Source organism: Ranitomeya variabilis, chromosome 1, assembly GCF_051348905.1.
Source record: "Ranitomeya variabilis isolate aRanVar5 chromosome 1, aRanVar5.hap1, whole genome shotgun sequence".
Classification (NCBI taxonomy): domain Eukaryota; kingdom Metazoa; phylum Chordata; class Amphibia; order Anura; family Dendrobatidae; genus Ranitomeya; species Ranitomeya variabilis.
Window position 1 is genome coordinate 250,773,066 of NC_135232.1, and position 15,628 is coordinate 250,788,693.

General features: G+C 48.5%; 1 protein-coding gene across 2 annotated transcripts in view; it reads left to right on the plus strand.

The window, feature by feature from the left end:
* The window catches only part of EP400 (E1A binding protein p400), a 306,993-nt gene that overhangs the window by 51,285 nt on the left and 240,080 nt on the right, over window positions 1-15,628 (plus strand). For both annotated transcript variants that reach the window (XM_077293325.1, XM_077293326.1), the window contains exons 5-6: window positions 9,131-9,453; window positions 9,654-9,908. In XM_077293325.1, the coding sequence (XP_077149440.1) occupies window positions 9,131-9,453; window positions 9,654-9,908 (578 nt within the window). The remainder of the gene's footprint in view (window positions 1-9,130; window positions 9,454-9,653; window positions 9,909-15,628) is intronic.

The following is a 15,628-nucleotide window of genomic DNA, read 5'->3' on the forward strand; positions in this document are numbered from 1 at the left end:
TAGAATAGGAATCAGTCAGAGCTGCAGGGTAGTGATGAGCAAGCTTGCTCGGATAAGGTGTTATCTGAGCATGTCCTAATCAAGAATTTCGGCATGCTTGAGTCGCTCTTGCTGCTTGCATCACAGCTGTTCGAGAGCCACAATATATACATGGGATTGCCTGTTTGTCATGCAATCCCTGCATGTGTTGTGGCTGTTAAACAGCCGCGAGACATGCAGTCGCTGCACTTGAGAATTTTTTTTTGAGCACTCGAGCAATACTCGATTAGGACATGAGCATGCTTGGATAACAGCTTATCCGAGCACACTCTCTCATAGACTGCTCCTGACAGCGATTCAGCAGCTTCCTCTGACATCCTGTTGACAGAGCAGCAGCTTCTCTTCCACTCTGCTCTGTTGATGGGGGTGTGACTACTGACATCAAGCTGAATGACAGCTTGCCTATTTGTGGGAGCCAGCTGTCAATGAGCATGACCTCTGCAGTCACTTCGGGTTGGCAGAGCAGCCCTTAAGAAGAAAAGATGCTTTGTTGATGTGGAGCAGCTGAATCACTGGCAGAATAGGTCAGTGACCGAACTCAGTCGACACCGGGTAGAATTGACAGGTAGTTATCTCTGTTCGTAACTACCTTCATGTTAGTTTTTCAGCCCATAGTAAAAAAAAAAAAAAAAAATTATAATAATGTGCGTTATCATGGTATCTAGGGGCCCTCCTGGTTTTGGCTTGCAAACACTGATGTCAAATGCTGACCAAACATGGAACGCGTGAACTTGGTCGAAGAAAAACACTAAAAGGAAGTTTGCTCCTCCTCTGCAGGCTACACCCACAACTACTGGCACAATCTACTCCGTTTAGCTTAGTGTCACATTGGAGGCAAAAAGAGGTCTGGAATCCAGCCTAGTTTCTTCCTTCTGACCTTCTTTTTCTCACTTGATGTAGAGGACTTGGACGCGGTCAGAGCTCTGCGATTCTACCGGTAACGTCCCCTTTCAGAAGCTCGGATAACATATTTGTTATTCCGGAAGTAGTTCAGAGGTCTGGCTGTCTGAAAGGCCACCACATCTCTCTGGATTCAGTCTGTAAGGGTACCGTCTCACAGTGGCACTTTGGTCGCTACGACGGCACGATCCGTGACGTTCCAGCGATATACTTACGATCTCGCTGTGTCTGACACGCTACTGCGATCAGGGACCCCGCTGAGAATCTTACGTCGTAGCAGATCGTTTGAAACTTTCTTTCGTCGTCAAGTGTCCCGCTGTGGCGGCATGATCGCATCGTGTAACAAAGGTGTGCACGATATTGTATACGATGTGCGCACAGTAACCAACGGCTTCTACATCGCAAATACGTCATGAAATTATCGCTCCAGCGCCGTGCATTGCGAAGTGTGAGCGCAGTCTACGACCCTGGAGCGATAATGGAGCGACGCTGGAGCGTCACGGATCATGCCGTCGTAGCGACCAAAGTGCCACTGTGAGACGGTACCTTTATTCTAGAAGCTTATCGATTTTTAAGGCTCAAGCACCTCCATCAAGCGTGAAGGCTCATTCTACCTAGGTCAGTAAGGGTCATGTGGTATCAAGCATCCGTTCTGCAGGTCTGTAAGGCCGCTACTTGGTTTTCAGTGCTCACCTTTTAAAAGATTTTCATGGTTCAAGCTTTTGTATTAACTTCTGTTTGGTATCAGTTATTATACTGACCTGGAAAATTGTAATGCCCACTCATTTCTGCTGCACAATGAACACTGTAACAATAAAACCCAAAGAACAATGGTGGAATCGTGTTGGGGTTGTTCTGTAGAGATGTGTATTATTACAATTAACACTTCTTCAGATTACGTTTCACAGGCAGTGAGTGTGTGTGAAGGCGAGTACAGCATAGTTGACAGCACTGTGAAAGGAGAGATGCAGATGTGTTTCTAATGAGGAAAAGTTAAGCTCTGCTGTACTGTTATAATCACACTCAGCCCTGTAGTGTGATCAGGTGTGCAGACTGTCAGCCATTATGTGTCTTGCACTGCTAATGCCCCCTTTCATTTACAATAAGCTCTAGAGGCAGATTCAGGGAGATCTGTGTCCAACCAATAGATTTTCACAGATCTGGAATAAGACATTTGATCGCAGCTTTAAAGATTTCATTTTATTCAACTTCCTATGACCTACATGCCCATATAGAAGATTTAGGAGGGTTGATCCTACTGACACATTTCCTTTATTTGTTAAAGTACAAAAGGCAGTATCTGCTGCTATATATTTGCTTTCTGCCTTGTGTTTAATATGTGTTGTCTTATGCGAAGTTCATATTTTCATTTAAGATTTCATGTCCAAAATGTGTCCTTTTGCTAACTGATGAAAACCGAACCTAATGAGACCCTATTGATTATTATGGAGTTGTTTTGGAGTTGTCATTTTTTTTTTTTTCTTTTTTAATACTCGACCTATTGGGCATCCCTGTTCTGATTTTGCATCAATTAACAAATCCCAAAACGTAACTCCCAAAAAAAGATTTTTGTGTACTCGCCGTAAAATCTCTTTCTCTTAGCCTCTAATTGGGGACACAGGACCATGGGTGTTATGCTGCTGTCCACTAGGAGGCGACATTATGCATAATCTGAAAAAGATTAACTGTGGCTCCTCTGCAGTATACACCCCTGGACGGCGTCAGCCTTCTCCAGATTTCTGCAAAAGCATTAGGAGGAACGTAACATGAATAACATAACCATGCCTATAAGAAGGCAACTATGTACGAGCTCAAGAAAACAATATGAGAACTCAACATAAGAACGGCCCGGAAAGGGCAACAGGGTGGGAGATGTGTCCCCCAATTAGAGGCTAAGAGAAAGAGATTTTACGGCGAGTACACAAAAATCTCCTTAAGGCTAGGGTCACATTGCGTTATGTGACCGCAATTAACGGACTACGTTACACCGCGGCATAACGCGGTGTAACGTAGTCCGTTAACGCCGCCATTGCCTGTAATGGCGAACGCATCGCTAGCGCCCGCCCACATTGGGCGTGCGCTAGCGTTGTGCTGTTATTTGAGTGACAGCCTGCGAACGCTGCTTGCAGCGTTCGCGGTCCGTTCCTCGCTAGCGCAGATCGGGGATCTGCGCTAGCGGGATCGGCTAACGCGATCCCTTTTGGAACATTGCGTTAGCGCAGTCCGTAGCGCTATGCGCTAAACGGACTGCCCTAACGCAATGTGACCCTAGCCTTGCTCTGTCGCCTCATTGGGGGACACAGGACCATGGGACGTCCCAAAGCAGTCCCTTGGTGGGAAGCAATGGACGAATATTGTGCAGACAGGCCCCTATACTTGGGTCACCGCCGCCTGCAGAACCAATATACCCAGGCTCGTGTCTGCTGAGGACTGGGTATGAACTCTGTAGTGTTTAGTAAACGTGTGTAGGCTAGTCCAAGTGGTCGCCTTACACACTTGCTGTGCCGAAGCCTGGTGCCGAATGGCCCAGGAGGCCCCTACCGCCCGTGTAGAGTGTGCCGTAATACCGGCTGGAAGAGGAGAATTCTTAAGGCAGTAGGCCTCTTGTATGGTGGATTTGATCCACCTGGCAAGAGTAGCTTTGGAAGCTGGCAGACCCTTGCGGCCGCCTTCCGGAAGAAGGAAAAGAGAATCAGACCCTCCGGAAGGACGCAGTCCTAGACACATATATACGCAATGCCCTGACAAGGTCAAGCGTATGCAGAGCCCTCTCCACTCTATGAACCGGGACCGGACAAAGGGAAGGCAGAGAAATTTCCTCATTGAGGTGGAAGTTGGACACAACCTTCGGAAGGAAGGATGGGACCGTACGGAGGACTACCTTGTCCTGGTGAAAAACCAGAAAGGGCCGTTTGCAGGAGAGTGCCGTCAGTTCAGACACCCTGCGTAGCGAGGTGATTGTCACCAGGAAAACCACCCTCTGGGATAGAAGGCGGAGCGGGACCTCCTTAAGGGGTTCGAAGGGTGGTTCCTGCAATGCTGTCAGGACCAGGTTGAGGTCCCACGTTTCTAGTGGTCGTCTGTAGGGGGGAACCAATCAGGAAACCCCCTGAAGGAAAGTCCTTACTTGCGGCTTGGTAGCAATGCGCCTTTGAAAAAGCACTGAGAGGGCTGACACCTGGCTCTTAAGCGAGTCCAGGGACAGCCTGGCCTCCAGACCCGATTGGAAAAAACCAAGTAGTTTGGGAAGGGAATAAGGGAATGGGGTCTGGCCACGAGATTCGCACCATGTAAAGAAAGCTTTCCATGTACAGTAATAGATCTTGGCATAGGCTGGCTTCCGTGCCCTGATCATGGTCCCAATAACGTCCGGCGAGAGCCCTGCCTGGGTTAGAACCCAGGTTTCAAGGGCCACGCCATCAAATTGAGAGCCCCTGAGTTCTGGTGGTAGAAGGGGCCATGTGATAGAAGATCCAGGCGGTTGGGGAGGCGCCAGGATGCGTCTGCTGTAAGTTGTACGATGTCGGCGTACCATGTACGTCTGGGCCAGTCCGGTGCGATTAGGATGGTTGGAACTCCCTCTTGCTTGATCTTCCTCACCACTCTGGATATCAGGGGTAGAGGTGGAAAAATGTACAGAAGCTGGAACTAGGTCCAGTCCTGAACCAAGAGCGTCTGCTCCGAGTGACCGCAGATTGTGTGTTCTGGCCATGAAGTTGGAGACCTTGGCATTGAAGTGGGATGCCATTAGGTCCACATCCGGGGTCACCCAGCGATGGCATATCTGGCGAAAAATTTTGGGACGGAGAGACTGCTCTCCTGAGTCTATTCCTTGTTGGCTGAGGAAGTCTGTTTCCCAGTTGTCCACACCTGGAATGTGGACCGCTGAGAGAACCGACCTTGTGTCCTCCGCCCAGTGGAGGATGTGTGACACTTCTCGCATCGCCTGGGCGCTGCGGGTCCCCCCTTGGTGGTTCACATATGCCACAGCCGTGGCATTGTCCGACTGTATTCTGATGTGAGAGGCTGCTAGTAAGTGATGGAAGGCCTTCAATGCCAGGAGGATTTCATGAATTCCCAGGATGTTGATGGGCATGGTCTCTTCCACTGGGGACCACTTGCCCTGTGGTGTAGGTGCACCGCACCCCAACCCGTCAGGCTCGCATTGGTGGTCAGAACCTTCCATTGACCTGTGAGAAAGGATTTCCCCTTTGCCAGCGAGGTTGGCTTGAGCCACCAGTGCAGGGACCTCCTGGTTGACGTTAGCCAGAACTCCGTCGAGAGAAAATGGATTCCTGTCCCAGGATTTGAGAATGGCTAGTTGGAGAGGTCTGAGGTGAAACTGGGCAAATGGGACCGCTTCTATTGCTGCCCCCATCCTGCCAAGGACTCTAATGGCAAACCGGAGAGATCGAGGGGGTTTGCGGAGGAGGGTGCGAACTCCTAGGCGGAGAGCCAGTGCCTTGTCCTTGGGAAGGAGCACTAGACCCCTGGAGGTATTAAATAGCATTCCCAGGAACGTCAGAGACTGACTCGGGGTTGGTGATGACTTTTGCAGGTTGACTAACCAGACCATGCGACTCAGTGTCGATTGTGATTGAGACGCTGAGCTCGCAGTCCTTGAAAGTGGGAGCCTTGATGAGTAGATCGTCCAAGTGTGGAACGACTACTATGCCTCTGGAGTGCAGGACGTCCATGGTGGCTGCAATGACTTTGGTAAACACTCTGGGAGCCGTGGCGAGTCCGAACGGGGGAGCCACGAACTGGTAGTGGTCCTGGTCGATTGCGATCCTGAGAAATCTCTGATGGGCAGGTGGAATCGGTATATGAAGGTATGCGTCTTGTATATGAAGGTATGCGTCTTGTATGTCAATGGAGGCAAGATATTCTCCCTTCTCTATGGATGCAATGATGGACCGAAGGGACTCCATGCAGAAGTGACGGACCCGTACATATTTGTTGAGTTGTTTTAGGTCCAGTATGGGCCGTACGCTGCCTCCTTTCCTGGGGACAACAAATAGATTGGAGTAGAACCCTCTGAAGCGCTCGGCCGTGGGGATCGGTACTATGACTCCTGCTTGAAAAAGCGAGGAGACCGCTTGTTGGAAGGCACGAGCCTTGGCCGGTGGTTTTGGGCGGATAGAGAGGAAGAATCGGTCCGGTGGGTTGGAGGTGAACTCTATCTTGTATCCGGAAGACACTAGTTCCCTGACCCACCTGTCTTCTGTAATAGGCAGCCAGACTTGATGAAAGAGCAAAAGTCGGCCGCCTACGGGTGTGGTGTCTTCCGGAGTCCGGGAGTCATGAGGAGAAAGTCTGAGATTTTCCTCCTCTGGGCTTAGACTGGCCTGCTTTTGACTGCCAGGTCTTATCCGACCTTTGCGTCGATCGTGAGTTGTCCCTGCGTGGGGAACGGTTACAATTTTGTGCTGGACGTGAGATGGACCAGCCCGAGGAGTTCCGAAAGGATCGGAATCGAGTTTGGTTACGCTTCTTGTAAGTGCGTTTAGGTTTCAGTTGTGGAAGAGAGGTACTCTTACCCCCGGTGGCGTTGGATATCATCTTGTCCAACTGTTCACCGAAAAGTCGCCCACTGAGGTAGGGGAGGTGCGTGAGGGACTTCTTTGAGGCTGTGTCCGCTTTCCATTCCCGCAGCCAGAGGATACGCCGAATTGTGATGGCGTTTGATGCTATCCCCGCTGCACCCCTTGCTGAATCCAGAGCTGCATGAAGCATGTAATCTTCTACAGCTGCTATTTGAACCGCTTGGTCCGACAGCTCAGGAGCGAATGCTTGGAGGCCAGCTTGTACATTTTTGGCCCAAGCCAGAATGGCCTTGGCAGCCCAAACTGAAGCTAACGCAGGAGCCAGGGATGCCCCTGCAGCCTCGAAAATTGAACGAGCCATGCGTTCTACCTGCTGGTCTGCTGCGTCCTTGAGGGTTGAGCTATCTGGCAGTGAAAGGAGGGTCTGTGCTGCTAGTCTAGAGACTGGTGGATCCACTTCGGGTGGATCTGTCCATTCCTTGGTGTCCTTCTGCAGGAAGGGGTACCTCGCCTCCAAATATTTGCGATTAGCAAATTTTTTCTCAGGATGTGAGAGCTGCTTTTTAAGGATCGCCTTAAACTCTGGGTGGTTAGAGAAAACCTTAGCCGGCTTCAGAGGTCCTTCAAAGGAAATCTTGTGTTCTGGGGCCTCTGTTGGTGGATCTGAAATGTCCAGCACCCGATGAATGGAAGAGATTATGTCCTCAACTAGCGCTGTATTGCTAGGGGGGGATTAGGATCAGGGACCCCTCCGTTTCCCTGTCTGAGTCGGAGTCACAGATGTCTTCCGAATCATGTGTATCACTGAGCCGTCCCCTGCTGGGTGAGCTGGGGAGGAGGCCTTCTCTGGTCGGGGATTGCGAAGATCTGCATTGTCTGCCCCTGGAAGGGGACGGTCAAGATGACCTGGAACTACAGTGTCTCTCCCTAGAAGGGGATGACCGTGTGCTAAGGGATGACGCAGATGGACCAGACCTATAGGTCCGCTTGCGTCCTGACCTAGACGTGGATGTTCCAGGGTCGTCCTGTTCCTGAGTCAAGCTCTCCCTTTGCTGGGTAACGGTCATAGCCGAGGCATGACTCTGCAGAGCCTGAAGCAATGTGGAGGTTATGTTATCTATAGACAGCGTCATAGATTGCGACATCTGAGTGACCCATTCCGGCGTGGCATTAGACACCGAAGCATTGGCAGGGGCCTCTTGGGGCTCTGACACAGTAGTCTGAGTGCAGTTCTGGCAGTGTGGGTAGATACTGCCACTGGGGAGAACGGTCCTGCAGGCTGTGCAGAATGCATAATAGCAGTCCTGCCTGGTTCTCTTGGACTTTGAGCCCGGCAGAGTGCAGAAGGGCTGGCTATGCAGAGGACCCTTCAGGGGTAGCTATGCAGAGGAACCTATAGGGGAGCCTTATAGGGAATATGGATTCACAGCTGAGTAAAACAACCCAGCTGTGATCTTACCCCACCAGTTTGCCCCTAGGTCCAGCGCCGAAGATCCACAGTCCTGTGCCCCGGAGACTGGCTGGCCTGGTCTTGGTCCTGCAGAGCGGGAGTTGCAGGGTTAATCTGCAGCAGAAATGTCCGCTGAGAAGAAGAGGAAGGGGGCGGAAAGCTGAAAAAAGGCGGCAGAGCTGTGTAAAACGCGCCCTATCTGTCTCGATCCGCCCCCTCTATGACACTGTAGAGTGTCCTATTTGTTATCCGGGGGGCGGACTTCAGCTAGGCCGAAGCTGGGGCCTAAATTAGATGCCTGATGCCCAGAAGGGCTCCAGGCCGGTGCGAAAGTCCGGGAGGGGGTCGGATCTGAACCGGACCCCCCCCGGATTTAAAGGCAGGATAGCGGTGGGGCTATAAGCGGAAGGGGGGGCCCGGTGAGGGGTCCCCCTCAGACAGTATAGAGTTGGCGCTGCCTCAGGGTGCAGGGAGCCCTGTGTCTCTTGTGCCATGCCTGCCTGCACTCCCCCCGGCCCCAACAGGAGCCCACAGCTGGGCTGGGGTCCCTCGTTGCAGGCGCAGTGTGCTGGCCCATTGCTGGGAGCTGCAGAGTACTGCCTGTACAGGCCCTACCTGAGGCGTCTCAACCTAATGCCCGCAGAGGGGGATGAGGGAGGGTGCTGCTGTGACCATCAGGGGGCTTTATCCTCGCCTCGACCTCAACCCAGAAACCAACAGGAATTGGGGAAGGAGGGGGGTCTCGACTTCGAACTAGCACCCGAGGGACTGGGGAAGGAGCGACATGGGGAATAGCCATCTCAACTTCAACCGGGCACCCCATAATAGGGGGCCGAGGAAGGAGCCATGCCAGGAGTCTCAGAGGAGACCCACTATTCTTCATCTGTAATCCGTCGGGAAAAAACAGAGTAAAAAAAAAAAAATTTTGGTGTGCCTCCTATGCGACACTAAGCAAAAACTGGAGAAGGCTGATGCCGTCCAGGGGTGTATACTGCAGAGGAGGAGCCACGGTTAATCTTTTTCAGATTATGCATAGTGTCGCCTCCTAGTGGACAGCAGCATAACACCCATGGTCCTGTGTCCCCCAATGAGGCGACAAGAGTAAGGATTTGTGAGCAGAGCCTTTAACTGTTGGGTAAAGTTGAAAGTAACTCGCTGGAATCCAAACCCATATTTTTTTTTTCTCATTATGTAGGCTCCTTCTGTTCTACATTCGAGATGCTTCCATCGCACCAGTCTGCTTCACTAAGTAACAGACAAAATCAACCAACCAAGGTTTCTCCAGGGCCAAACAACGCCAGCTTGCAATCGCCTAGCAGAACTGCAAGTCCTAGAATGCCTGGCTCTACTGCTCCCACCACAGTTCATCTAGCACAGCAGCCACACTCAGATTCTGTGAATGGGATGTCTCAAGTTTTTGGCAATCCCATCCTGCAGGCTACTCCAAGCCAAAATTCCCAGCCACCCCAAGAAAAGCTGCTGGGTCAGTCGTCATCCCTGAAAACCCTCTCTCAGTTGGTATGTACCAGTAAATGCGTGTTGAAGAAAGCTTTTATGAACTTGCTTTTCTACTGTGTATTGATACAGGTTACTTTTGATGGTGTCAGTTCTATAGTATATACAATATATGTACTTCTACTCTTTATGTATATTAGGATTTGTTCTATTCCTCATGTATAATTTTATGAATTAACTTTTGCTTTCTGTTCTTGCAACAGGTTTCTTCATCAAAACTAGGCTCTGATGATGGAAAACCTACAGTTCCCACTCCCCCTTCACCTACTACGCCAGCCTGCATTCCAGATTCTGTTCTCCCTCCTATACATGGCTCTCCACAAAGACTGTTGTCTCCAGGGGCCAGCAAAGTACTTTCTCCTTCCTCATCAAAGTCACCTTTACATTCCGGAGTTCAAGATTCATTAGCACCAGTTACAGAGGACAATCAGCAAGACGTGCCCAAACACCTAGAACAGGTAAATACATCTATGTTCAGGGTTGAATATGTCTGAAATACAATTCACATGATGATAAATGTGGAATGCAAACACCATCCTGCATAGATATTAACCCCTTCGTGACATGCGCCGTACTAGTACTGCGCTGCGGGCACTGCATTTGTGCCAGCCGCAGTACTAGTACGGCGCATCGATTACCGCGGTCTCGCGCTGAGCGCCGCGGTGATCGGGTGCGGGTGTCAGCTGTATATGACAGCTGACCCCCCCCAGCAATGCCCACGATCGGCGCTAGCGCCGATCGCGGGCATTTAACCCCTCTGATGCCGCTGTCAGTAGTGACAGCGGCATAGAGGGGGATCGCGCAGGGACGGAGGCTCCCTGCGCTCTCCCACCGGAGCGATGCGATCGCGTTGCTCCTTTGATCCGGAAGGAGTCCCCGGATCCAAGATGGCCGCGGGACTCCTTCCGGGCCATGAAGTGACGTGGCTAGCCTCCTGCACTGTGTGTCAGATCACTGATCTGACACAGTGCTATGCACAGTGTCAGATCAGCGATCTGATCTAATATAGTGATGTCCCACCCTGGGACAATGGTAGAAAGTAAAAAAAAAAAATAGAATGTATTAAAAAAAAAAAAATAACCAAATAAAGGAAAAAAATTTTTCCCCAATAAATCCATTTATGTAAATAAAAAAAAAAAAACAATAAAAGTTCACATATTTGGTATCGCCGCGTCCGTAACGACCCGCTCTATAAAACTATCCCACTAGTTAACCCCTTCAGTGAACACCGCAAAAAAAAATAAATAAAAAAAAGGCAAAAAACAACGCTTAATTATCATACAGGCGAACAAAAAGTGGAATAACACGCGATCAAAAAGGCGGATATAAATAAACATGGTACCGCTGAAAACGTCATCTTGTCCCGCAAAAAAAAAGCCGCCATACAGCGTCATCAGCAGAAAAATAAAAAGTTATAGCTCTCAGAATAAAGCGATGCAAAAACAATTATTTTTTTATATAAAATAGTTTTTATTGTGTAAAAGCGCCAAAAGATAAAAAAATTATATAAATGAGGTATCGCTGTAATCGTACTGACCTGAAGAATAAAGCTGCTTTATCAATTTTACCACACGTGGAACGGTATAAACGCCCCCCCCTAAAAGAATTTCAGGAATTGCTGGTCTTTGTTCATTCCGCCTCCCAAAAATCGGAATAAAAAGCGATCAAAAAATGTCATGTGCCTGAAAATGGTACCAATAAAAACGTCAACTCGTCCCGCAAAAAACAAGATCTCATATGACTCTGTGGGCCAAAATATGGACAAATTATAGCTCTCAAAATGTGGTGATGCAGAAACTATTTTTTGCAATAAAAAGCGTCTTTTAGTGTGTGACGGCTGCCAATCATAAAAATCCGCCAAAAAAAGCTATAAAAGTAAATCAAACCCCCCTTCATCACATCCCCTTAGTACGGGAAAAATAATGAAATTTTAAAAAATGTACTTATTTCCATTTTCTCATTAGGGCTAGGGTTAGGGTTGGGGTTAGGGTTTCAGTTAGAATTGGGGGGTTTCCTCTGTTTAGGCACATCAGGGGCTCTCCAAACGCGACATGGCGTCCGATCTCAATTCCAGCCAATTCTGCGTAGAAAAACTAAAACGGTGCTCCTTCCCTTCCGAGTTCTCCCGTGCGCCCAAACAGTGGTTCTCCCCCCACATATGGGGTATCAGCGTTCTCAGGACAAATTGGACAACAACTTTTGGGGTCCAATATGTCCTGTTACCCTTGGGGAAAAAAAAATTGGGGGGCTAAAATATCATTTTCGTGGAAAAAAATATATTTTTTATTTTCACGGCTCTGCGTTATAAACTGTAGTGAAACACTTGTTGGTTCAAAGTTCTCACAACACATCTAGATAAGTTCCTTGGGGGGTCTAGTTTCCAATATGGGGTCACTTGTCGGGGGTTTCTACTGTTTAGGTACATCAGGGGCTCTACAAATGCAACAGGACGCCTGCAGACCAATCCATCTAAGTCTGCATTTCAAACGGCGCTCCTTCCCTTCCGAGCTCCGCCGTGCGCCCAAACAGTGTTTCCCCCCCATATATGGGGTATCAGCGTATTCAGGACAAATTGGACAACAACTTTTGTGGTCCAATTTCTCCTGTTACCCTTGGGGAAAAAAAAAATTGCGTGCTAAAACATCATTTTGTGGAAAAAAAAATGATTTTTTAATTTTCACGGCGCTACATTCTAAACTTAAGTGAAACAATTGGGGGTTAAAAGTGATCACCACACATCTAGATAAGTTCCTTAGGGGTCTTCTTTCCAAAATGGGGTCACTTGTGGGGGGTTTCCTCTGTTTAGGCACGTCAGGGGCTCTCCAAACGCGACATGGGTTCCGATCTCAATTCCAGCCAATTTTGCATTGAAAAGTCAAACGGCGCTCCTTCCCTTCCGAGCTCTGCCATGCGCTCAAACAGTGGTTTATCCCCATATATGAAGTATCAGCGTACTCAGGACAAATTGCACAACAACTTTTGGGGTCCAATTTCTCCTGTTACCCTTGGGAAAATAAAAAATTTGGGTCGAAAAGATCATTTTTTGTGAAAAAAAAAAATATATTTTTTTTACGGCTCTACATTATATTGATTATAAACTCTGTGAAGCACTTGGAGGTTCAAAGTGCTCACCACACATCTAGATTAGTTCCTTAGAGGGTCTACTTTCCAAAATGGTGTCACTTGTGGGGGGTTTCCACTGTTTAGGCACATCAGGGGCTCTCCAAACGCAACATGGTGTCCGATCTCAATTCCAGCAAATTTTGCATTGAAAAGTGAAATGGCGCTCCTTCCCTTCCGAGCTCTGCCATGTGCCCAAACAATGGATTACCTCAACATATGGGGTATCGGCGTACTCAGGACAAATTGTACAACGACTTTTGTGGTCCAATTTCTCCTGTTACCCTTGGTAAAATAAAACAAATTGGATCTGAAGTAAAAGTTTTGTGAAAAAAAAAGTTAAATGTTCAATTTTTTTTAAACATTCCAAAAATTCCTGTGAAGCACCTGAAGGGTTAATAAACTTTTTGAAAGTGGTTTTGAGCACCTTGAGGGGTGCAGTTTTTAGAATGGTGTCACTTTTGGGCATTTTCTGTCATATAGACCCCTCAAAGTCACTTCAAGTGTGAGGTGGTCCCTAAAAAAAAATGGTTTTGCAAATTTTGTTGCAAAAATGAGAAATCGCTGGTCAACTTTTAACCCTTATAACTCCTTAACAAAACAAGAATTATGTTTCCAAAATTGTGCTGATGTAAAGCAGACATGTGGGAAATGTTGTTTATTAACAATATTATGTGATATAACTCTTTAATTTAAGGGCATAAAAACTAAAAGTTTGAAAATTGCTAAATTTTCACAATTTTCATCAAGTTTCCGTTTTTTTCACAAATAAATGCAAGTCATATCGAAGAAGTTTTACCACTATCATAAAGTACAATATGTCACGAGAAAACATTCTCAGAATCACCAGGATCCATTGAAGCTTTTCAGAGTTATGACCTTATAAAGTGACAGTGGTCAGAATTGTAAAAATTGGCCCTCTCACTTAGGTGAAAACAGGCTTCGGGGTGAAGGGGTTAATAAAAAATGGCTGTCTGGGAATGTAAACAAAAATAATCTTGAATGCAGAAAATGTACTAATGTAAAACATAACTCACCTTTATCCTCCACTCTTCCTGCGCCGATGCTCCTCTGGTCTCTGCAATTACTAGTGTAAGCAGTGGCATGCTGTACAGCCATATGACCTCTGCAGCTAGTAATTTTTTATACAACTTGTAATAGTTTTTTGCAGTGTAACCTATAGTAAGTTACTTTTCTCAATTTGTTTATACAGGTTCACAATATAAATGAAATAGACGTTGGTTACAGTGTCTTAGGCTACTTTCACACTAGCGTCGGGCTCGGCCCGTCGCTGTGCGTCGGGCCGACGTTCCCGACGCTAGCGTTTTTTGCTCCCGACGGTCCGCCACTGCACGACGCATCCGTCGCACGACGGGTGCGACGTGTGGCAATCCGTCACAATGCGTCGCTTAATGTTAATCAATGGTGAAAAAACGCATCCTGCAAACACTTTTGCAGGATGCGTTTTTTCGGCAAAACGACGCATTGTGACGGAATGCAGTTAACGCTAGTGTGAAAGTAGCCTTAGGCTGTGTGCACTGTGCGTTTTTGCTGTGTTTTTTTCAGCGTGGAAATAACCCTAAGGGAATCCTTATGCCAGCAAAGTCTGAGAATCCTGAAATGATGTGTACATGACCAGTATTTTTTCTTTCAGGATATGCTGTGGGTTTAAATCTGCAGCATGTCAATTCTTTGTGCGTTTTTGACCCATTGAATGCACAGGAAAAAAACGCATGCAAAAAAAAGCGGATTTTCTCTTACCCCCATGACGGCACCACGGAGAGAGAGGGATCCGCCCTCAGGGACAGGAAACCCACAGGTTAAAAAGGCGGGACCTCTCCTCCACCTCAGTTCGGTTTCCTGTCCCTGACGGGGAACCCACAGCTTACCATGTCGTCGCAGGATTCCAGGGACCATCGGGCCGGGTACAGGCAGCGGGGGGCCCTGCCACGGTCACGGGTGGATATGCTCCCTGAAGACACATTCCGGGGTCGGCGGGCCCTGTGGGTATGTGTGGAGAGGGGGCAGTGAAGAGGACCGAGTCTGCCTCCTCTCTTTTTTTTCCTTTTACAAACAGCCGGTAATAGGTAGCGGCGGCTACCTGGAGTAATTCCGCCGGTCTGAGGTGCTCATAGGAGGAGGTGACGCCGGTCACCGACAGGAGGCTCCAACACAGGGTAGCAGCGGCGGCTGCGGCAATCCCTCCGTCCCTTCTGTGAGCCAGCAGCTAGTGGAGCACGCGCGAGGTCCGGCGTTACTTACTGCGCAGGCGCGGGGGTCACTTCCGGGGCGGCGCAAGGTACCTCTGGGTAGACCGGATGTCGCCTTGCGCCGCACACTGGGGATAAAACCGGCGGGGAATTTGAATACCGCTGCTCAAACAGCACCACTATGAGTGGAATCGAGCAGTCGGTGGAAGAAACTCCGCAATCATCAGTGAGGAAAGACCCGCAAGAGCGCCGTTTTTCGCAGAGAGGGAAGCCTTCACAGCGCAGCAGTTCAGGATCCCAACGCAGCAGGGGCTCCAGTGGATCCAGGAGGAAAACTGTGGTTCAAATGGAGGAGGCGTCCCCAAGACCAGAACCGGTATCTTCCTCACGTTAGGAGGGTAAGTGACCTCCGTGAAAGTATATATTCTAAATAGGGGTTTATTGTGTTTTCTTAGGGAAAGAAATGCCAGATGAAAACTAAGCATAAAGTGTGCCCGCTCTGCTCGGCAGATTTACCAGGTACATGGGCCAAAAAGCTCTGTGCTTTATGCATAGAGAACACCATAAGTGAGGAGACTCCAAGATTTACGTCTGAGCTTAAAGACTTAATTAAAACCCAAGTGGCGGATGCGCTGAAAAGCGTAAAAAGCCGAAAGAGGAAACGCAAAGAAAAAACCCCAGATTATAGTTCCAGCGAGGAAGATAGCATACACGATGATTCTGATAGCTCTACAGCCTCAGCGTCATCCTCCGCATCTTCAGTAGGCGGCCGCAACTGTTTCCCAATTGAAGAAACGGATGCGCTGGTAAAAATGGTTAGAGCAACTATGGGTCTGGCAGACACTCGT